The sequence below is a fragment of the Diceros bicornis genome, chromosome 31 (genome assembly GCF_020826845.1).
Source record: "Diceros bicornis minor isolate mBicDic1 chromosome 31, mDicBic1.mat.cur, whole genome shotgun sequence".
NCBI classification, from domain to species: domain Eukaryota; kingdom Metazoa; phylum Chordata; class Mammalia; order Perissodactyla; family Rhinocerotidae; genus Diceros; species Diceros bicornis.
In genome coordinates this window covers 15,848,565-15,873,566 of record NC_080770.1, presented here as the reverse complement: position 1 = coordinate 15,873,566, position 25,002 = coordinate 15,848,565, and the positions used below count along the sequence as shown (strand labels likewise).

General features: G+C 37.8%; 1 protein-coding gene and 1 pseudogene across 1 annotated transcript; one reads left to right on the top strand and one right to left on the bottom strand.

Moving 5' to 3' along the window:
* Nucleotides 1-341: 341 nt before the first annotated feature.
* LOC131395339 (olfactory receptor 10Q1-like) lies at nucleotides 342-22,420 on the bottom strand (annotated as a pseudogene).
* On the top strand, nucleotides 22,419-23,924 carry LOC131395338 (olfactory receptor 10Q1-like). The gene is given in 2 exon segments (XM_058527253.1): nucleotides 22,419-23,085; nucleotides 23,088-23,924. Coding segments are annotated over 2 exon segments (939 nt in total). The 3' UTR covers nucleotides 23,360-23,924.
* The last annotated feature ends 1,078 nt before the right edge of the window (nucleotides 23,925-25,002 follow it).

Sequence of the window (25,002 nt, the reverse complement as noted above, 5' to 3'; positions counted from 1 at the left end):
AATTTTAATGATGCTGTGTTTATGTATCCAGTATTGGAAGCTTAATTTTAATAACTTTTCATTTTATACATATAAGAAATAATCTTATATTTTCAGTTTTGTTTGACTCTGTTAATTTTTTGAGGTTATGGTTTTAGAATAAGAATTATTGAAACAAAGAATAGAAACTTTTCTGGGCCTTTGGTATACTTAGCTATATGACATTCAGAAGGGTTATACCAATTTCTTAGATCAGTTTTCATATCCACTGGCAGACACTCTCCCTTTCTTCCTGGAGATGCTAACTAGGCTCAGGTTTATGGGCTGGCTCCAGACCCATGCCTGAGAGGTTGTACCCTCCTCTAGTCGTTCCGGGAGAGATGATTCCTGTTAAGAACTGTCTCCGGAGCCCTCTTCACCTCATTGTTCTTCAGGACGTAAATGAGAAGGTTTAGCAGTGTGGTGTCAGCTGTTATCACCAGAGAGGGAAGCCGATTCTACTTGAGGATTTATCTGTGGTTGGGGCACAGGTGCAGGAAGATGTTACAGCCATCCAGCAGTAGGTGGGAGGAACAGTGGCGCCACTTGTTGAGTGTATCTATGAGCAGCAGCCATTATGAAGGCACAGCGGCGGCCCTCGGCAGAACGGATGTGCAGGATCGCGCAGGCGATGAATACGTATATAGGAGACACAGATAAGCAGGAAGGGGACGGTCAGCACCAGGATACCCACGACATAGAGGACGGCCTGGTGCACGCAGATGTCGGCGCAGGCCAGCCATAGCACCGGAGGCACATCACAGAGGAAGTGGTTGATTTCGCTGTGGTGCCCGCAGAAGGGCAGGGTGAGGATTACGGATGTGAGCTGCAGGGAGAGGAAGAGGGCCAGGCCCAGGGCGCTGGCCACCATCTGGACGCACAGCTTCTGGGTCATGACGAGGGTGTAGTGCAGTGGGTGGCAGATGGCCACGTAGCGATCATATGCCATGACTGCCAAGAGGAAACAGTCCGTGCTGCCAAGGGTGACCAAAAAGAACATTTGGGCCCCACAGCCCACCAACGGAATGGGCTTCAGGGCGCCCAAAATTGTTAGAAAGCATCAAGAGCACCACAACGGTGGTGTAGACGATCTCTACAAACGACAAGTTGGAGAGGAAGAAGTACATTGGGGTGCGGAGGGAGCTGTGAGCGCGCACCACCCACATGATCGCTGTGTTGTTGCAAAGGATCATCAAGTAAAGGAGGAGGAAGAGGAGGAAGAGGGGAACCTGGAATTCAGGGACAGCTGTGAACACACAGAACACAAACTCAGTGGGGCCGGATTGGTTGAGGACACGGCTCCCAGCAAATGTGTCTCCTGCAAAACAAGAGCAGAAAGTTTTGTACCTTCCTTTGCTGAGTCACTTTATTGCCTAAAGAAATAGCAGGGATTTTAAAGTTGATTTTTGATTTGGAATTACCTATTTAGTATCCCGTTTCTGATCTCAGTGCTTGGAATGAATTCACAATAGAGGGTATGATATATTTTTCTGTGGAAATCTTCATGAATAGGATAGATACTCATCTGCAGAAGTTTCTGGTGACAAACACATGTAGCTATTCCTGGAGAAATGTCGTTTTTTACTCTGGTGTTTTAAATCCACTTGACAAGGGCTAATTCTTTGCTTGCATTTAATTAAAATAAAAAGTCGTACAGTGGTATATATATTCAAAGTGAGATAAATGGATGTGTTGTTCACTTCTTGGGTAAACGTTATTGAAATATACAGAGAAGTTCACAAATCCTAAGCGTACAGCTTGATTTATTTTTTACACGGTAAATACACCAGTATAACCACCACCAAAATTAAGAAATAGATCAATTCCAGTAACCTCCAAGCATCCTTCATGTTTTCTCTCAGTCTTTTCCCCTCTTTTGACCTTTATCACCACAGATTAGTATAAGTATGCTCCAATTTATATATGTAATAATAAAGTATGTACTTTATTGTAACTGGCTTCAACATTATGTCTGCAAAACTTATTCCTGCTGTTTTGTGTAGCAAGATTTCATTCTTTCCATTGTTTTGTAGTATCCCATTTTATAGCTATAGTATAATTTATTCATGAGTTCACTTTTCTTCCAGTTTTGAGTCTATATAAAAGTAGATGAACACTTTTTATTCCAAACATTTCTGATGTATACTCTTTATATATATATATATGTATATAAATCAGACAGACAGGAGGTGGCTGGGCCCTCCTTCCCAGGGACTGAGACACTAGTGGTGGCCATTATTGTGACCTAGTACAGACGTGCTGAAACAGAAGCTGACAGATGCCATTGGATTTCTTCCTGGTCTGTTATCACAGATGTTTGCCCTACCTGCTAGAGCACTGATTTAATCCAGCTCAGCCAGGATAGGCAGCCCACCCTAAGGACTGACCACACCCACCAGCAAACCTATAGGGAGCCTGTGGTTCCATATAGGTAGGGTGTGTGGGCCCTCTGTAGCAGGGAGTTTGGGTCAGCCTCAGTGGGGCAGGACATGCATGTGTGGTGAGACTGCATTAGCTGGATGTGTGGGCCCATGGGCATTGGGGTGTGTCAGCTGCAGCAGATTTGTGCCACTGGCCATCTTAAACAGCCACAAGGGATATGTACCACTTTCCAACGCCTGAAAAGATTTTGTGCTGCTATGCCTGGGACCAACCCCACCCAGCTGTGCCCCTGAGAGAGCTGACAACCGCCTCACAGGCTGGAGGCCTACAGCAATTGTGAGCCCATGATCCTAGCAACCAGCCACACTGGGGGCCTGACTCACTTAATAGCAAAATAACAGCAGGTGTGTGCTATTAGACCTTGTGGCAAGCAGTGCTGGGGCTTGTGCCACCCAATGAAGTGACTAAAGTGGTCATACCAGCCACTCACAGCTGAGCCTTACAACCAGGTGTCCTGGGGGCCTGCCTAGCCTACCCATGTACCCACAGCAAAAGCAATCCTGCCACAACAGGAAGGCACATGTGGCCTACACAGGAGACACTCCTGGAACATTTGGAACGGATGATGAGAGGGAAACACATTTCTGGGCCTCATAAAGCATCTCTTACATAAGGCCACATCCCTCAGATTGGGAGATGTAGCTGATCTACCCAATACATAGATACAAGCACAAAGAGGTAGACAAAGTGAGGAGACAACGGAATATGTTCCAAATAAGGAAAAGGGACAAATCCTAAGAAAAAGAATTAAATGAAGCAGAGATAAACAATCTACCTGAAAAAGAGTACAAACTAATAGTCATAAGGATGCTCTGTGATCTTGGGAGAATAATAGATGAACACAGTGAGAACTTCAACAAAGATTTTGAAAATATCAAAAAGAACCAATCAGAACTGAAGAATACAATAATGGAAATGAGAAATTCACTAGAGGGAATCAACAACAGAGTAGATGACACAGAAGAATGATTCAGCAAGCTGGATGAAAGAGTAAAGGAAACGACCCAAGCTGAACAGACAAAAGAAAAAAGAATTAAAAAGAATGAGGACAGTCTAAGGGACCTCTGGGACAACATCAAGCTTACTAGCCTCCATATTATAGGTGTCCCAGAAGGAGAAGAGAGAGACAAAGGGACAGAGAATCTATTTAAAGAAATAATAGCTGAAAACTTTCTTTACCTAAGGAAGGAAACAGACATCCATGTACAGAAAACACAGAGAACATCAAACAAGATGAACCCAAAGATGCCCACACCAAGACACATTATAATAAAAATGTAAAGAATTAAAGATAAAGAGAGAATCTTAACAGCTGCAAGAGAAATACAAGTTTGTCCAAAAGAAACCCCATAAGGCTATCAGCTGACTTCTCAGCAGAAACCTTATAGGCTAGAAGGGAATGGCATGATATATTCAAAGTGCTGAAAGGAAAAAACTACAACCAAGAATACTCTACCTGGCAAGGTTATCATTCAGAAGGGAAGGAGAGATAAAAAGTTTTCCAGAGAAGCAAAAACTAAAGGAGTTTATCACCAATCAACTGGCCTTACAAGAAATGTTAATGGGACTTATTTAAGTGGAAAAGAAAAGACCACAAATAGGAAAAGAAAATTATCAAAGAAAAAAATGACTGGTAAAGACAAATATAGAGTAAAAGTAGCATATCAACCACCTATAAAGCTGATATGTAGATTAAAAGACAAAAGTACTGGGCTGGCCCCATGGCTTAGTGGTTAAGTGCACACGCTCCGCTACTGGCGGCCCGGGTTCAGATCCCAGGCGCGCACTGTTGCACCGCTTCTCTGGCCATGCTGAGGCCACGTCCCACATACAGCAACTAGAAGGATGTGCAACTATGACATACAACAATCTACTGGGGCTTTGGGGAAAAAAAAACGAGGAGGATTGGCAATAGATGTTAGCTCAGAGCTGGTCTTCCTCAGCAAAAAGAGGAGGATTAGCATGGATGTTAGCTCAGGGCTGATCTCCCTCACAAAATAAATAAATAAATAAAAGACAAAAGTACTAAAAATATCTATCTCCATGTTAAGAGGTTAAGGGATACACACACACACACACACACACACACACACACACACACACACACACAAAAGAGGTTAAATATGATACCAAAAACATAAAATAGGGGGAGGAGAGTAAAAGTGTAGGGCTTTTAGAAAGAGGTCAAACTTAAGAGACCAACTTAATATAAATTTCTATTTACATATGTTATTATATATGAACCTCATGGTAATCACAAACCAGAAACCCAATAAATAAGATATACATGTAATAAATTAATATACACAAAATATAATGAATAATAAATACACAAAAAATTAGGACAAAGTAACCCAAACATAACACTAAAAAAACACATCAAATTACAAAGGAAGAGAACAAGAGAAGAAGAAAAGAACAATTAAACCACCTGGAAAAAAGAACAAAATGACAATAAGTATACTTATTACTAGCAACTTTAAATGTCAATGGAACAAATGCTCCAATCAAAAGCTGTAGGGTGGCTGAATGGTTAAAAACACAAGACCCATATATATACTGCATACAAGAGAGACACTTCAGAGCCAACGACATTCACAAACTGAAAGTGAAGGGATGGAAAAAGATACTCCATCCAAGTGGAAATGAAAAAAAAAGCTGGAGTAGCAATACTTATATCAGACAAAACAGACTTTAAAACAAAAACTGTAACAAGAGACAAAGAAGGTCACTACATAATGATAAAGGAAACAACCCAACAAGAGGATGTAAGACTTGTAAATATCTATGCACCCAACGTAGGAGCACCTAAATACATATGGCAGTTATTAACAGACATAAAAGGAGAAATTGACAGTAATACAATAATTAATAATTACACAATAATAATAATAATAATACAATAATTGTAAGGGACTTTAACACTTCACTTACTTACATCAATGGATTGATCATCTGAAAAGAAGGTCAACATAGAAATGTTGGCCTTAAATGACACATTAGACCAGATGGGCTTAGCAGATATATACAGAACATTCCATCCAAAAACTTCAGAATACACATTATTTTTGAATGCACTTGGAACATTCTCCAGGATACAGTACATATTAAGCCACAAAACTAGTCGCAATAAATTTAAGGAGATTAAAATAATACCAAGCATCTTTTCTGACCACAATGGTATGAAACTAGAAATCAACTACAAGAAGAAAGCTGGAAAAGTGACATATATGTGGAGATTAAAGAAAATTCTACTGGACAACTATTGAGTCAAAGGAGAAATCAAAGAAGAAATAAAAAAATACCTGGAGACAAATGAAAATGAAAATACAACATGCCAAAATTTATGGGATACAGCAAAAGCAGTACTAAGAGGCAAGTTTATAGCAATACGGGCCTACATCAATAAACAAGAAAAATATCAAATAATCTAAGAGTGCATCTAAAGGAACTAGAAAAAGAAGAACAAAATTCAAAATTAATAGAAGGAACAAAGGAAATAATAAAGTCAGAGCAGAAATAAATGAAATAGAATAAAAAAAAGGAAAAATATCAATGAAACTAAGAGCTAGTTCTTTGGAAAGATAAGCACAATTGACAAATCTTCAGTGAGACTCACCAAGAAAAAAGAGAGAAGGCTCAAATAAATAAAATCAGAAATGAATGAGGAAAAATTACAACGGACACCTCAGAAATACGAAAGATTATAAGAGAATACTACAAAAAGCTATACACCAACAAATTGGATAATTTAGAAGAAATGGATAAATTCTTAGAATCATAAAACCTTCCAAAACTGAATCAAGAAGAAATAGAGAATTTGAATAGACCAATCACCAGAAAGGAGATTGGAACAGTAATGAAAAACCTCTCAAAAAACAAAAGTCCAGGACCAGAGGGTTTCCCCGGTGAATTCTACCACACATTCAAAGACGATTTAATGTTTATATTTCTCAAACTCTTCCAAAAATTTGAAGAGGATGGGAAGCTTCCTAACTCATTCTACGAGGCCAATGTAACCCTGATACCAAAACCAGACAAGGACAACACAAAAAAAGAAAATTACAGGGGCCGGCCTGGTGGCATAGTGGTTAAGTTTGTGCACTCCGCTTTGGCGGCCTGGGGTTCGTGGGTTTGGGTCTTGGGAGTGGACCTACACACCGCTTATCAAGCCATGCTGTGGCAGGAATCCCACATATAAAGTAGGGGAATATGGGTATGGATGTAGGCCCAGGCCCAACCTTCCTCAGCAAAAAATAGGAGGATTGGCAACAGATGTTAGCTCAGGGCTAACTTTCCTCACCAAAAAAAAAAGAAAATTACAGGCCAAAATCTCTGATGAACATAGATGCAAAAACCCTCAATAAAATAGTAGCAAATAGAATACAACAATACACTAAACATATCTTATGTCATGATCAAGTGGAATTTATTCCAGGGATGCACGGATGGTTCAACATGTACAAATGAATCATTGTGGTACACCACTCATCAAAATGAAGAATAAAAATCATATGATCATCTCAATAGATGCAGAGAAAGCATTTGACAAGATACAGTATCCATTTATGATAAAAACTCTGAATAAAATGGGTATAGAAGGAAAATACTACAACATAATAAAAGCCATATATGGCAAACCCACAGCTAATATCATACTCAGCAGTGAAAAACTGAAAGCTATCCCTTTAAGAACAAGAATCAGACAAAGATGCCCACTTTCGCCACTCTTATTTAACGTAGTATTGGAAGTCCTAGCCAGAGCAATCAAGTAAGAAAAAGAAATAAAATAGACCCAAATTGGAAAGGAAGAAATAAAACAGTCACTATTTGAGATGACATGATTTTATATGTAGAAAACCCTAAAGAATCCACCAAAAAACTTTGAGAAAAGATAAACAAATATAGTAAAGTTGCAGGGTACAAAATCAACATACAAAAATTCATCATGTTTCTATACACTAAGAATGAAATAGCTTAAATAGAAATTAAGAATACAATCGCATTTACAATCTCAAGAAAAAGAATAAGATAAGTAGGAATAAATTTAACCAAAGAGGTGAAAGACCAGTACACTGAAAACTATAAAACATTTTTGAAACACTTTGAAGAAGACACAAGAGATGGAAAGATATCCTGTGCACATGGATTGGAAGAATTAACATAGTTAAAAAATCCAGACTTCCTAAAGAAATCTAGAGATTCAACCCAATCTCCACCAAAGTCCAAATGACATTTTTCATAGAAACAGCACAAAGAATCTTCAAATTTATATGGAACAACAGAAAACCCCAAATAGCCAAAGCAATCCTGAGAAAAAAGAACAAAACCGGAGGCATCACAATCCCTGACATCAAAATATACCACAAAGCTATAGTAATCAAAATAGCATGGTACTGGCACAAAAACAGACAGAGATCAATGGAACAGAATCAAAAGTCCAGAAAAAAAACCTATACATCTATGGACAGCTAATTGTCAATAAGTGAGCCAAGAACACACAATGGAGAAAGGAAAGTCTCTTTAATAAATGGTGTTTGGAAAACTTCACAGCCACATCCAAAAAAATGAAAGTAGACCTTCATCTTACACCATACACAAAAATTAACTCAAAATGGATTAAAGACATGAATGTAAGACCTGAAACCATAAAATTTCTAGAAAAGGCAAGTAGTGCTCTCTTCGACATTGGTCTTAGCAACATCTTTTCGAATACCATGTCTACTCAGGCAAGGGAAACAAAAGAAAAAATAAACAAATGTAACTACATCAAACTGAGAAGCTTCTGCACAGCAAAGGAAACCATCAACAAACCAAAAAGACAACCTAACAATTGGGAGAAGATATTTGCAAACTATTTGTCTGATAAGGAGTTAATACTAAAAATATATGAAGAACTCATACAACTCAACAACAACAAAAACAAACAACCCAATTAAAAAATGAGAAAAGGATCTGAACAGACATTATCCCAAAGAAGATATACAGATGGCCAACAGGCACATGAAAACATCTTCAACATCACTAATTATTAGGGAAATGCAAATCAAAACAGAAGTGAGATATCACCTCACTTCCGTCAGAATGGCTATAATTAACAAGATAAGAAGTAACAAGTGTTGGAGAGGATGTGGAGAAAAGAGCACACTCATACACTGCTGATGAGAATGCAAACCAGTGCAGCCACTATGGAAAACAGTGTGGAGATTCCTCAAAAAATTAAGAACAAACCTGTCATATGATCCAGCTATTCTACTTCTGGGTATTTATCCAAAGAACACAAAAACAAAAATGCATAAAGATATTTGCACCCCTACGTTCATTGCAGCATTATTCACAATAACCAAGACTTGGAAGCAACCTAAGTGCCCATTAAGGGACGAATGGATAAAGAAGATGTGGTATATATACACAATGGAATACTACTCAGCCATAAGAATGATGATATCCAGCCATTTGTGACAACATGGATGGACATTGAGGGTATTATGCAAAGTGAAATAAGTCAGAGGGAGAAGGTCAAATACCGTATGATCTCACTTATTAAGTAGTAGATAATAAGAACAACAAACAAACACATAGAGAAAGAGATTGGATTGGTGGTTACCACAGGGGAAGGAGAGAGGGAGGAGGGCAAAAGGGATAATTCGGCACATGTGTGTGGTGATGGGTTGTAATTAGTATTTGGGTGGTGAACATGAGAACATGAAGCAATCCGTGCAGAAAAAGAAGTATAATGATGTACATCTGAAATTTATACAATGTTATAAACCAATGTTACTGCAATAAACAAAAAGTTAAAAACAAAAAACAATAACCAAGACTCAGAAACAACCCAAATGCCCACTGATGGATGAATGGGTAAAGAAGATGTGGTATATATACACAATGGAATACTGCTCAGCCATAAAAAAGATGAAATCTTGCCATTTGCAACAACATGGATGGACCTTGAGGGTATTATGCTAAGCAAAATAAGTCAGATGGAGAAAAACAAATACTATACAATTTCACTCATGAGTAGAAGACAAAAATAACAACAACAACCAAACACATAGATACGAGATTAGATTGGTGGTTACCAGAGGGGAAGGGAGGAGGGACGAGGGAGAAGGGGATAGAGGGCACACGTGTATGATGATGTGTGGTAATTAGTTTGGGTGGTGCACGTGATGTAGTCCACACAGAAATTGAAATATAATGATGTACACTTGCAATTTGTAATGTTATAAACCAATGTTACCTCAGTGATAAAAAGACTTTCATTTATATTTTAAAAATACTCTTGCTGCACTTTTCAGAAAAAATTTCTGGTGATAAGAACACTTAGGGCCGGCCCTGTGGCTTAGCGGTAAAGTGCGCGTGCTCTGCTACTGGCGGCCCGGGTTTGGATCCCGGGCGCACACTGACACACTGCTTCTCCAGCCATGCTGAGGCCGCGTCCCACATACAGTAACTAGAAGGATGTGCAAGGCCGCGTCCCACATACAGCAACTAGAAGGATGTGCAACTATGACATACAACTATCTACTGGGGCTTTGGGGGGAAAAGAAGGAGGAGGATTGGCAATGGATGTTAGCTCAGAGCCGGTCTTCCTCAGCAAAAAGAGGAGGATTAGCATAGATGTTAGCTCAGGGCTGATCTTCCTCACACACACACAAAAAAAGAACACAACACGAGATCTATCCTCTTGATAATTTTTGTGTACCATACCTTTTAATTACCTTCTAAATTATACAAAAATATCTAAGTAAATTAAACTGGGACAAGAAGAAAGAGTACATGTTTAAAAGCATTGTATTGGATGACTAACTGAATCAAACAATCTAAGTTAGCTATATATTTATCTAAGGTAGTAAAAAATAAAAAAAACATCCTAAATGAATGTCCAATACTACGGAATAGCTTAATAAATTGTGGAACATCAATACTATTCATATTAAGTAGTCACAAAATGTATAACTGTAAACACTAAATTTAAGAAGAAAAACATTTACGACCTATTATGAGACGGAAATACTCTATGCTCTCATTGCAAGAGTGTAAAATATGTTTGTAAGAATGAGGTCACCTGAACAAATAAATATCTCTGCATTGGAGGAAGAAAGGAAAATAAGTCTGTGTATAACCTCCGTACGCACTTAACCACATGTTCAATTATAAGATCGAGCACAGACTCTTTTAACTTACCATTGCCGTGAATCTAAAAGGCAAGCTGTCTTCACTCACCTGAATTTCAGATATTTTGGAACTTTATGGATGAATTTGATATGCTTATTTTGGCTTCAGAAAAGACCTTTTCACCCATTCTTTACTCTGCCCTAAAACACTTTCCCTTTCCTTCTCCTGGCTGGCCTGTCATCTCTGAAGTCACACTGTATTGCCTCAGAGAGGCTTTCCCAGAACACAAAGTAGCCCTCTGCTCCTATCATATCTGTCACATCTCTCTCTCACACTCACTCCTCAGTGCTCTTACTCTGTTCTGCCTTTTCTCTGTAGCTTTCACCTCTGTTACATATTATTAAATGTTCTTATCCTCACTTATTGCTTGTTATCTGTCTTTCCCCCTCCAAGAATATAACCTCTGTGAGGGCAAAATTGTTGTCTATTTTGTACCCTGAAGTATCCTAAGATTGGAAATAGGACCTCTCTCATAGTAGGAATTCATTAAATATTTGTTACATATTGAATAAAGATTTGTTATTGATAACGGACTTGAGACAAAAAGGCTAAATGTAGCTCCAAATTAATGGCAGCAATGAGGAGAAAGTACGTGATTTTAAGTACATGAGGTCTGGAGGGAGGTGGAAAGGAAGAAACAAATAAAAACATGGTTAAGCTAAGAGTTAGGAATACAGCTACAATTATCAATATATATCTTTAAGGACTAGGAAAGTATGGGCAGAGGGAAAAATTGATCAAGAAACAGTAATAAGTAGGATAAGGAAAAACAAAACCAAAGATTAGAAGGAATGATTATGGAAAAAGTCTTCATAAAATTTTTGCTTATCAAGAAAAAGACATTGTTCATATAATTTTAGAGCTGGAAAGACACATGGAGTACATTTAATTCAACATCTCATATCACAGATGAGCAAGTTCATATAAGACCTTCACTACTTGCCTGAGGTCAACAGTTACCACATGGCAGAGCCATAAATAGACCTCTGATCTTCAGATGCCTAGACTAGTGTTGGGTTAGTGTGTTACACATGTTCCGTAAACTCAAGCTGAAACGAATGTGTGCCTTCAACAATGTACAGATTGGTCAACGGGTAATCTGTGCCTTCAACAATGCTCTCTGGGAGATTGTCTGGAACACAACACCAGTAAGTTCCCTGCTGGGTATACGAAAGGAATGAATATACCCACTTGGAATTCCCAGATAATAATTGTTACAGTGACCAGGCAGAAAAGTTGCCTATTCATCTTGCATAGTTGATTAACTTGGGAAATTTTTCTCAAATATTTTCTCTAGTTGGCTTCAGTTTAAAGGGAACCATGGGGAAAATTCCTCCTCAGTGGGGACCCATTAATTTTAAAAAGGTTTTGTAAAGGACACTAAATTGCTTGACTAAATCAGTCAAGACTGGACTCTACGTGGATGTATCAGAATCTATTTTCTATCATTAAGGAGGAGACAGGTCTTCTCATTCAGGACTTGATTTAGGGTTATTCCAAGTATCATCGTTCCAAAGGATGTCCTTCTCACCCTGCTCCACCCTGATCAGAAATTTCTAAGAGGTGTTTCTTCTCCAGAATTTTGGCATGCGAAAGACACTTATCCAATCTCATCTGAATGTTATAAAGGTATCATTTGTTGTCTACTTGTCCTCTTTGGGAGATACTGCACAACATGAAGTTCACGGATCCTCATTCCATTTTATGCTGTAAGAAGAGGATAAGTAGGGTGAATGAGCTCTCTGGAAGAGCTCCTCTATCCTCTCTGGCAGGAACTCAGCATCTCAACAAAAAAGTTAACCTGCTCTTTAGTGAATATCCTTAGGGGGCTGATGGACTGAAGCAAATTTCAAAGTGGTAAGGAAGCACCTCAAGAGACTTAGTTTCTTTAATTGATTTGATTTTAATTTTATTTTTAAAAATAATAATAAAATGCAAATATCTATAATGCTTTACAATTGGGGAAGAATATTTATATACATCAGTATTGAATTGTGGAAAATGAATGAGTTATCAGAGTAGGTACTTCTATCCACGTTTACAGATACAGAAAATGGAACTCTGATAAATGGTTGAATTACCCAGCATCATATACGTAATAAGTGTAAAGCTAAGATGAAACTCGGGTCTTTTGCCTTTTCTTTCAATATTTTCTCATAGAAGTATCCTAGAGAGTATGGCATGGACCTCATTTTTTTCGAGTAGCATCATTAAGTCATCAGCATTTAATAGTGTTGTGTGAAAAAAAAGTATTCTATGGTGAAATAGAGTTGGACATTTTTTTAAGGTAAAATTAAGCTGTTTGGTTTACAACACGACCACACAGAACTTTATTGTGCTAATATGCATTGTGAATCTTGAGAAAAAATGTAAATGTTTTCTCATTTGACCATAAAAACTTTTATTTCTGGAGTGTCCTGAGGAATTCTGTTCTGTTTCAAGGAGCACAATTTAGGAACTATTTCCTCAGAGGATGATTAAATGTTTTTCTTATGTGTCGTGTTCCCTTATGAGGCTGAAGTTGGCAAACTGTCTTATAATTTTCTTATATATCTCCACATAGATGAGTCCAAGACTTAGACTTCATAGAAGATACTCATAAATGTTTTGAGTTATTGATAAGACACAGTGGCCTTATAGTTGAGGTGAGAAGAAGGCTTTTTGGAGCTTCATAGAAGGGGCACCTATCACTAGAATTGGGGAAAGATGAGAATCAGGGAAAGCTTTCTGCGGGAGATGAGACCTAAACTGAGCTCTGAAGGAGGAGTAAGACATAGCTAGGAAGTGTGGAGGTGAAGAGTGTCCAAGGCAGTTGGAATAGATGATGTAAAGTCCCCAGAGCAAGAGAGACCATGGAAAGGAAATGAAAGTGGTTCAGTACAGCCAGGGTGGAAAGTGCAACATGGAGAATGGGGAAAAAAAAATAACAGTAGAAGTCAGACAGAGCATTTAATGCATATTACTGTTAATTCTCACAATAACTCTGTAAGGTGACTATAGTATACCCTTTGCAGTTAAATATCTGTGATTCACAGAGGTTAAAAGTAACTGCCCATGGATCTAAAACAAGTAAATGGCAGATCCAGAACTCATACCCTTGTTTGGAGATCAAATGTCTCCTAAAGGCGTAATTAACTTGGAAATGCCACAGTGGTTACCATTAGGGGAAATAGTTTGGGGCAGGAGATGTTTTAAAGAGTTCTCAAATATTTCTACAAAAGATGTTGCTTCCCTTACCTGTGTGCGTAACACCAGACTCAGTGTGGGCATGTTTTTCAAGAGCACTGCAAGGCTCATACTAAGTATCCTCTCTGCCTGGATGTTTGCACTCTCTTAACTAAAGTTACATAGCCTTTGATGTAGATGAAAAGTGAGATATGCTAAAGGCTGTACGTAGACTACACTCCATTCTATTTAATTTATCAAACAGAATGTGGATTCTGGCCTCAGGTATGCTCCTAACTAGCCATACGCCTTTGAACAAGGCTCAATCTTGGTGGACCACAGTTTTTGCATGTAGGTTATGAGAGGATAGAACTAGATGCCTCTTAAGTTCCCTTGCAGTTCCCAGATATAGAGATTCAACTTCATATATATTTTATAAATGAATATATATTTGAACTATAACTGGGCTGTCTATGGTTTCATGGCTCCCTGACATTTTAAAAAGTTTTCTGGTTCTAAATACTCAGTGTTTGTGAATTCGCAGTATGCATACATTACACCTTGAAATACTGCTTCATCAGCCACTGAGGAATAATTGCTACCTAGATGAGTTTCCCAACATTATCAAACTTATTGGTTCAACAAGCACATCAATAGTTTAATTGGTATGCTTCCCACCATTCATTTATCAACTGAGCCCATCCCATCCTAGCCCTCCTTTACTGCAGGGAGCAGAAAAATATAAACAAAATGACCATTAGACTGAGAAAGCCCCAATCTATGTGGGGTTAAAGGAATTGAAACATAATTGGGCTGTAGAATAAGCCACTGAATACTGGCTTTGAAAGGAAGTTTAAAGGATATGAAATTTAACTACAAAATAATTCAATTAAGTTCAAATCACATCAATTGTGAGAGGGATATACTGGTGAACAAGACAGGCATTCTTGCTCTCGTGGAGCTTAAATATAGCCCTGAATGTAATGTTTATCAAACTGGCATTGCCAGGAGTTGAGTGTTTTAAGCATCAGCTTCCTCAGGAAGCAGTATGGGTGCCCAGAAATCAAGTAAATTCTGTGGGTAGTGATGATAACAGGGCTGGGAGGTTCTCTGAGAACGGTTTTGGGGAGAGTAGTAGAAGACTGAGAATAATAAATGCAGCTTATGGCTTTGTGTGGACTGTTAGATGATAAAGAAATGAAATTTTGAATGCCTCAAGTCGTAATATAGGATGATAAAGACTCAGAAGAGAAAAATTTATTTTCACAGAGCTCTTTTGGACATGCAATAAAGAGCTGGCACAGAGAAGACGTCTGTTAAGAATTTTTTTAGATGCAATCAAACTCTTAAGCATTAGCCAGATGAAATTGTTGAAACGGTCAAATATTCCATTTGCGCAAATGGACAGATTACTTCAAAGTCAGTAGGCAAAAGAATTGAATCTGAATGACAGAATCAATTACTTAGAGTTGAAAACTTGATTGTGACGGAAATTTTCACAAAGATTGTACCACACATCTTGAATAATGAAACTAATAGCAATTATAATATTTATTCTCATATTTCATAAAAAGCAGAAAAAACACATATGTTTCTACTGCAGAACAGTATTAGCCTTACCAACTCCTGTCTTTTTAAAGTTTATTTTATTGAGGTCATAATAATTTATGAAATTGTGATATTTCAGGTGTACACTATTATTTATCAGTTTCTGTATATACTGCGTCGTGCTCACCACCAATAGTCTAATTTTCATCTGTCACCTTTTACGTGTGCCCCTTTACTCCATTTGCCCTCCCCCCGATCCCCTTGCCTTCTGGTAATTACTAATCTGTTCTCTATGTCCATGTCTTTATCTTCCACATAAGAGTGAAATCATGTGGTGTTTGTCTTTGTCTGTCTGGCTTATTTCACTTAACATAATACCATCAAGATCCATCAATGCTGTTGCAAAAGTGATGGTTTCATCTTTTTTTTTATGGCTGAATAGTATTCCATTGTATGTATATACTCCATCTTTATCCATTCACCAGTTGTTGGGCACTTGGGTTGCTTCCATGTCTTGGCTATTGTGAGTAATGCTGCAATGAACATAGCAGTGCATAAACCTCTACCAACTCCTATTTTATCAAACTCTGTAGTGCAAAATGTGACCACCTAGTTTATTGACTGTATTTCATCTCACAGTACCTCAAATGTTTTCTAAGAAAAAAAGCAAGTGTATCCTCCAAGTGTGAACATATGTGACAACTGGAGATCTTCAACTTTTGATCTCCGAAAACGGTTTGAAAGAAACACCATTAGAGTAAGTGAAAAACCTTTGAAAGTGACCATTGGAAGGGAAAACCCTAATTTGTAAGGACAAATGCTAATGTGTTTGGTTTTTCAATAGGCTATAACCTCACCTTGGATATATGCGTTAGTTATTTCCTTGAAATCGCTCCATCATGACTTGTCCTGGCAGACGTCAGGCTCCAATACTCCATGTCTCCCTTTATCCATAGACTAATTATGTTTTGCACCAAATCTTGGCTATTCCCACTTAGGTACAATGCTGCTCATTTAATGTTCATGTTTTGATGACACAGAATCATTTGTAAATGTTTTCCTGAGTCAAGGTCATCTTATTTGGTTTTGATGACACATAATTACAATTATTTTACTGAAACCTCTCTTCCATTTCCTTTTATTCTTCTTTCTTTTCTCTTTTACTCTCATCATTATTCAAGGTTTAGCAGAGCAACTGCAAGACCAGGGAGGATACAGCTATAGAGCAGCCTCACCATCCATTCTGGAAAAGATAAGAACTGACAGGTAAATATTCAAGGAAACTCGGCTTCATGAGATAAGAGAGGGGAGGGCAGTTATGTTCATTGAACACCTGTAGTGTGCCAGGCACATTATGTTATATTTGAAACATTTAATCTTCATAAATTCCCTATAAGTCTCCATATTCACACCTGCAATCACACATTATGGAATTGAGTGTCATCAAATAACATAATCAATGTAAAAATTAAATTAGAAAATAAGGGGGGCCAGCCCCATGGCGTAGCGGTTAAGTGCACGTGTTCTGCCACTGGCGGCCCGGGTTGAGATCCCAGGCGCACACCGAGGCACCGCTTCTCCGGCCATGCTGAGGCCGCGTCCCACATACGGCAACTAGAAGGATGTGCAACTATGACATACAACTATCTACTGGGGCTTATGGGGGAAATAAATAAATAAATAAATAAAATTGAAAAAAAAAAAAAGAAAATAAGTGAACCAGGTTTCAAACCCAGATCTGATTGACTACAATAATCCAAGTGATTGACACTTTACCATTCTTCCTTCTCCACATTATGTTGAAATACCAAAGGTAAAGGAAAATTTTTAATTTATTTTATGATTGCAAAATTGTGTTTGTTCATTTTAGAATTGTTAAATACAGAAAAACATAAGCCATAAACACAAAGAACCGCAATCCCACCAACCTGGTAATACACATCGTTAACATTTTGAGGTATGTTCTTTTATTTTTTTATTATTTTTTTTTTGTGAGGGAGATCAGCCCTGAGCTAACATCCGTGCTAATCCTCCTCTTTTTGCTGAGAAAGACTGGCTCTGAGCTAACATCTATTGCCAATCCTCCTCCTTTTTTTTTCCCCCAAAGCCCCAGTAGATAGTTGTACGTCATCGTTGCACATCCTTCTAGTTGCTGTAAGTGGGACGCGGCCTCAGCATGGCCAGAGAAGCGGTGCGTTGTTGCGCGCCCGGGATCCGAACCCGGGCCACCAGTAGCGGAGCGCGCGCACTTAACTGCTAAGCCACCGGGCTCGCCCCTGTTCTTTTATTTTTTATGAATAGACATAATTATTTTTTAAAAGTAATTATGAGATAATACTTTTTTACAATCTGTTTTTTATTGAGCCTTCCTAATCTTATTAAATATTTTTCTGCAACATCATTTTTAAATGATTTCATGTTCCTTCACATGGCTAGACCACGATTAATTTAAGCATTTTCTTATTATTGATCTTTAGGTTGATACAATTTTTCACCATGATATTGAAAACTGATGAACATTCCTGTCAACAATTTTATGCACATACTCATGCTTAGTTTATGAGAATAAATTCCTTAAAACAATATTGGTGAATCGAAGTGTTTGCATTTCTTCAAGTCTTCATTACATATTACCAAAATGCACTCCACATATTTTTATAGCACTTTATCCTCCCAGGAGCAGTATTTGGGAATATGTCTCTCCTTGGAACTTTGACAATACCAGGTGTTATCTTTTTTCCCATTACTATAAGTTTGTAAACAGAAACAGTATCCAATTTTGTTTAATTTTATATTTATCTGAATACTAATGAGATTGAATTTTTATATATTTGTTTGCCTTTGCGTATTTCTTTTTTGAATTGCCTGTTTTTCTAATGATGGGTTTATTTTTTGCTGGATTGTAAAATTTCATTTTCTATTCAGTCTGCTTATTTGTTTTTGACACCTAGAACTTTTAAATTTTCATTGTCAAAATATCAATATTTTTATGGACTCCACTCGTTTGGTTGTCAGTCATTTGGTTGTAGTCTGAGATCTGAAAAATGTTCATCTATACTATCTTCTAGTTTTCTTTTACTTTTTAAAATATTTGAATATTAAGTCTGTCAGAAATAAATTTTGATGTATAATACATTATGGAGTTAATTTTAAAAATTGTTAGCCCAGGGGCCGGCCCGGTGGCGCAAGCGGTTGAGTGCGCGCGCTCCGCTGCGGCGGCCCGGGGTTCGCTGGTTCGGATCCCGGGCGCGCACCGACGCACTGCTTGGTAAGCCATGCTGTGGCGGCGTCCCATATAAAGTGGAGGAAGATGGGCACCGATGTTAGCCCAGGGCCGTCTTCCTCAGCAAAAAAAAGAGGAGGATTGGCGGATGTTAGCTCAGGGCTGATCTCCTCACAAAAAAAAAAAAAAAAAAAAAATTGTTAGCCCATTGTACTCACACCATATTAGGAAATTGATTCTTTCTAATTGATTTGAAATAGTGAGAATAGTTAATATGCATTGAATTTGTACTCTGTCTCTGGACTGTTCTAAGCAATTTCACAGAATAATTTGAGTCTCTCAACAACTGGGGAAATAGATACATATTTTTTCAGTTTCATTTTACAGATAATGAAACTGATGCACATAGTAGACAGAGACAATATAATACAGTGACTAAGACAAGGGACTCTGGAGGCAGCCTATATTTAAATTCCCATCTTAACGCTTGCTAGCTGTGTGATCATGGGCAAGTTACTTAACCTCTCTGTGTCTCAATTTTCTCATCTGTAAAACAGGTATAAGAGCCCCTTTTTACAGGGCTGTTATGAAATGAATTAATAAATGTAAAGTGCGTAGCATAATGTCTGACACAACAAGTGCTATAGAACAATTTATTATTAATGACTCTGTTCTAGTGTGCTGGATCTCTAGCGCACTATGTTGATTTATGATGTAATATATACTATATTTTATAACATATAATATTTATGACATATTTTAATGTCTTGTGATGCAAGTTTGCTCCATTGTGGCACTCTTTTATTTTTTTCTTTTTCTTTTTCTAACAGTCTCTTGTCTTTTCACCTGTTTATTCTTCTAGGGATTTTTATAGGAACTGCATGAAATCCACACATTATTTCAGTGTCAATTAACACTAAAATATTCAGATTTTCCATTGAGGCACATATGTACAAAGCTTAGTAGTTTTTTCAAAGAGTTCCTATTCGTTCCTTATTAAGTTTATTCACCGGCATGTTATTTATCATTCATTCATTTTGGTTGTTATTTGAGGGAAGGGCATTCAAATTAGTATCCCTGATTAAAAAAAAAGAAAGCACTGTGATTGAAATCATGAACTACTCACTTATTTATTCATTTTACTTTAAATTAAAACATAAAAATGGATATGTATTCATCAATCTTTTGATATAAGGCCAAGAGCTTTACTTGAGTTTGTGTTGCCTGAAGTCAAAACTTTTCTTTTCATACCTCATATATTAACTCCACTTTTAGCTTTTATATCACAGAGTGAACATTAGACTCATGTCAAATAAGAATCTAAAATTGCTCAAAGTTTTACCATTTTTCCTCTTAGTCGTTTATAGTGATCTGGCTCATATCTTATTCCACAGAAATTTTTAGCAACTCATAATTATCAAGTATTTCTCAAACACTCAACTATTAATTTTCATTAAATACTTCTACATTCACAATGACATCTTATTAGATTTTGTAACATTTAATAAAATTACATAATTACAAAAATGAATACAAATAGTATAAGCAGATTTGGCGAAATCCAACTGACTTAAAGGCATACAACTCAACTTCTGGGTGTACATATGCTCAGACATTAGGTCTCTTGTGTTCAGTGTATCATGAGCATGTTTAGTATATTGAACAGAGGGAATGAAGAGCATTGGTTAATAGGACACATCAATTAAATGAAAATTAGTTAATAGATCCTCTACTACATTTCTTTTGAACTAACCACCATAGTGAATATCTTATTGGTCTTAATTTTTCAATTGGTTCTGTTACGTTTTAAATTAGACAGTCAAATCTTCCTCATCCTTTTCTTGTCTTATTGCATGGGCTACATCATAGAACACAATGCTAAACAAAAGTGATGCCAGCCTTTCTACATCACCATGCGTACACTTGGTTGGATGTTTTCTTGTGTAAATGTGAGACTCCATCTTTAATAGAACATAAACCTCATTTAAACTTATTTTCAGAAATGAAATATTTAATTTTCTCAGCTTATGTTGTTATTTTATCTTATATGCTTGCATTTTCCTCTGTTTTCAACATTTTGCTCTCTGTAGTAATTTACTCTTTTAAATCACATCGTTTGGATGGATATGCTGAGTTTTATTCTACTGATGATGATTATTCAGAATAGACATTTGAATAGATATTTCTCTAATTAGTCACATCTACATGAAATATTTCCTGGATCCTTCCTTACATAGATTGAGGAAATTAGTATAGTTTCATTTCTCCCATCCTTCTCTATCAATTTTCCAATGACATAATTTGGTGTTTTAAATATGCATATTTTAATTTTCGCATTTTATATTATGTATGTTTTCAAGAATTATTTTTGGATTTTTTTGCTTTTAATAATATTTGCATTATCTATTTAGTGTTAAATGCATATTTTACTATTTGATTTTTCAAATCAAGTTTTTACATTACAACTTTCCCAATCTTGAACATACATTCTGATTAAGCACCCAGTAACCGAGAGTTTTTGTTGAGGAATTGTTTTAATTGTATTTAGAATGACATATTTCCCAAGCCCTTGTAAATATGAAAAAGTCTTTATGTTGCTTGTAAACATAAATCACTAAAGCCTGGGTACAGAATTCTTTCACAAGAATTTGTTTTTCTTAAAACTCTGGAGTCATTGCTGTATTGTGTGTTGGGTTTTTGTATTGAAAATAAAGTAGTAGTCCATCTGTAGAAGTGCTTAATTTATAGGTCTTTTTCCCTTCCTGGATGCTTATAAAACTCTTTCTTATTCACCTGATTATTCCAATGCCTATTTCAATTCTGCTCTTGTACTTTTAGGTTCCTTATTGTCTTTTCTCATCTCAGGCAGCTACACTTTCGTTGTTATTTGACTCCCTTACAGGTTCTTTTCATTTGAATCTGTCAAAGCCCTAAAGTTTAGGTTCATGGTTGGAAATTTAGACAAAAAATATTTAAGTGAGACAAAATATATAAAGAGTATATATCAGAAAGGATTGAAATAAAAAGTGCCTAGTTTTAAATGGACTCTAAACTGGATGAAAAGTGAATAACTTATGAATAAATTACAGGATAGTCATAAAATGGGATACTACAAAACAATGGAAAGAACAAAGTCTTGCTACACAAAACAGCAAGACGAAACTTTGCAGACATAATGTTGAAGCCAGTTACAATAAAGTACATACTTTATTATTACATATATAAATTGGAGCATAGTTAATCTAATTTGCAGTGATAAGTGTCAAAAAGGGAAAAAGACTGAGGGAAGACATGAAGGATGCTTGTAGGTTACTGGAATTGTTCTATTTCTTAAATCTTGGTAGTGGTTACACTGGTGTATTTACCGTGTAAAAAATAAATAAAGCTGTACACTTAGGATTTGTGAACATCTCTGTATGTATGTTATATTTCAAGAAGAATGTTCACCCAAGAAGTGAACAACACATCCATTTATCTCATTTTGAATATATCTACAACTGTGCAACTCTTTAGTTTAATTAAATACAAGCAAAGAATTAGCCCATGTCAAGCAGATTTAAAATACCAGAGTAAAAAAACACATTTCTCTGGGAACATCTACATGTGTTTGTCAGCAGAAACTTCTGCAGATGAGTCTCTCTCCTATTCATGAAGATTTCCACAGATAAATATACCATACCCTCTATTGTGAATTCATTCCAAGCACTGAGACTAGAAATTGGATATTAAACAGGCAATTCCAGATAAAAAATCAAATTTAAAACCCATGCTTTTCTTCAGGCAATAAAGCAACACAGCAAATGGATATTCAGCACTTTTCTGTTCTTCTTTTGCAGGAGACATGTTTGCTGGGAGCCCTGCCCTCAACCAATCCGGCCCCACTGAGTTTGTGTTCCATGTGTTCACAGCTGTGCCTGAATTCCAGGTCCTCCTCTTCCTCCTCCTCTACTTGATGATGCTTTGCAGCAACACAGCCACCATCTGGGTGGTGTGCACACACAGCTTCCTCTGCACCCCAATGTACTTCTTCCTCTCCAATCTGTCTTTCCTGGAAGTTTGCTACACTTCAGTTGTGGTGCCATTGATGCTTTCTAACATTTTGGGGGCCCAGAAGCCCATTCCATTGCCTGGTTGTGGAGCCCAAATGTTCTTTTTGGTCACCCTTGGCAGCACGGACTGTTTCCTCTTGGCAGTCATGGCATATGATCGCTACGTGGCCATCTGCCACCCACTGCACTACACCCTCGTCATGACCCAGAAGCTGTGCGTCCAGATGCTGGCCAGCACCCTGGGCCTGGCCCTCTTCCTCTCCCTGCAGCTCACCTCCTTAATCCTCACCCTGCCCTTTTGCGGGCACGACCGCGAAATCAACCACTTCCTCTGTGATGTGCCTCCAGTCTTGCGGTTGGCCTGTGCTGACATCCGCGTGCACCAGGCCGTCCTCTACGTCATGGGCATCCTGGTGCTGACTGTCTCCTTTCTGCTTATCTGTGTCTCCTATGTGTTCGTCACCTGCGCATCCGTTCTGCTGAGGGCCGCCGCCGGGCTCTGTACACCGGCTCCTCCCACCTCACCGTGGTCTTGCTGAAGTATGGCTATTGCAGCCTCGTCTACCCGCGTCCCCGGTCCAGCACCTCAGAGGATGAGGACCGCCAAATCGCTCTGGTCTACACCTTTGTCATCCCCTTACTTAACCCCCTGATCTCTACTCTGGGCAACAAGGATGTCAAAGCTGCTCTGAGGAATGCTATCATTCATAAAGCAGCATCTGACACCAGTTGAAGGCTTAGGGGGCCTGAGGTGGGTGTCTGTCATTTGCCATAATAATAAACTCTAAATGACAAATGCAGAATTATAATACTTTATCACACTTTGCAGTTGATATTTCTCTTTCGCCATATTTGCCCCATGTCCACAATCTGCACTCATTTTCTTCAAGTGCTTTGAATCAGATTTGAAACTTGGACAAAACTTCCAATGCAGGACTCTAGTGTCCTAGCTCTACTTTAAAGACCACAGCTCACCGTGGTCACACTCAGGGCAATTGCTCTACTAGGAACACCCCATACACCCTGAGAATAAAGGTTGCTATCTTTAGAAATCCTGCTTTCTGAGGAGACAGTAATATTAATTTAGTCTGTGAAAAGTGCCTTAAAAAAGGACTATTCATAAAGACATATATTTTACTCAAAGAAATATATTTTATTATTGTTTTAGATTTCAATATATGGCAAACAATAGCTTATTTAGTGCATCAATTTCCCTCATTCCATATATCCCAACTGATCACCTTCATTTTCTTTCATTCTGCTATGTCAGGGAGTGGCCAGGAATTAGCATTCATTGACTAAGCACCTACTATGTGTCGGTCATACTAGAGTATTGAAAACTGTCTCTGGTTGCTGCCAGCACTGCCTGCATGAGCCGTCTTTGCTGGTGGCTTTCAGTAAGGCTCTGCTGTTCCTCCTTCCTCACCTCTTCCTGCTTCCATAATGGCTGCTGCTCGTAGATCCACTCAACAGGGGGCACCCCTGTTCTCACCTACTGCTGGATGGCTATAACATCTTCCTGCACCTGTGCCCCAACCACAGATAAATCCTCAAGTAGAATCAGCTTCTCTCTCCGGTGTTCACAGCTGACACCACATTGCTAAACCTTCTCATTTATGTCTTGAGGAACAATGAGGTCCAGAGGGCTCCAGAAACAGTTCTTAACGGGAATTCTCTCTCCCAGAATGACTGGAGGAGGGTACAACCTCTCAGGCATGGGTCTGGATCCAGCCGATAAACCTGACCCTACTTAGCCACTCCAGGAAGAGAGTGAGAGTGTCTGACAGTGGATATGAAAACTGATCTAAGAAATTGGTATAACCCTTCTGAATGTCATATAGCTAAGTATACCAAAGGCCTAGAAAAGTTTCTATTCTTTGATTCAATAATTCTTATTCTAAAATCATGACCTCAAAAAATTAACAGAATCAAGCAAAGCTGAAAATATATGATTTATAATTTCTTATATTTATAAAGTGAAAAGTTATTAAAATCTAGCTTTCAGTATCAGATGTATAAATACAGCATACTTGAAATCATATTTAAATTTCATGGACATTGAGGGTATAATGCAAAGTGAAATAAGTCAGAGGGAGAAGGTCAAATACCGTATGATTTCCTTCATTAAGTAGTAGATAATAACCACAATAAACAAACACATAGGGACAGAGATTGGATTGGTGGTTACCAGAGGGGAAGGGGGGAGGGAGGAGGGCGAAAGGGATAATTCGGTACATGTGTGTGGTGATGGGTTGTAATTAGTATTTTGGTGGTGAACATGATGTAATCTATGCAGAAATAGAAGTATAATGATGTACACCTGAAATTTTTACAATGTTATAAACCAATGTTACTGCAATAAACAAAAAATTAAAA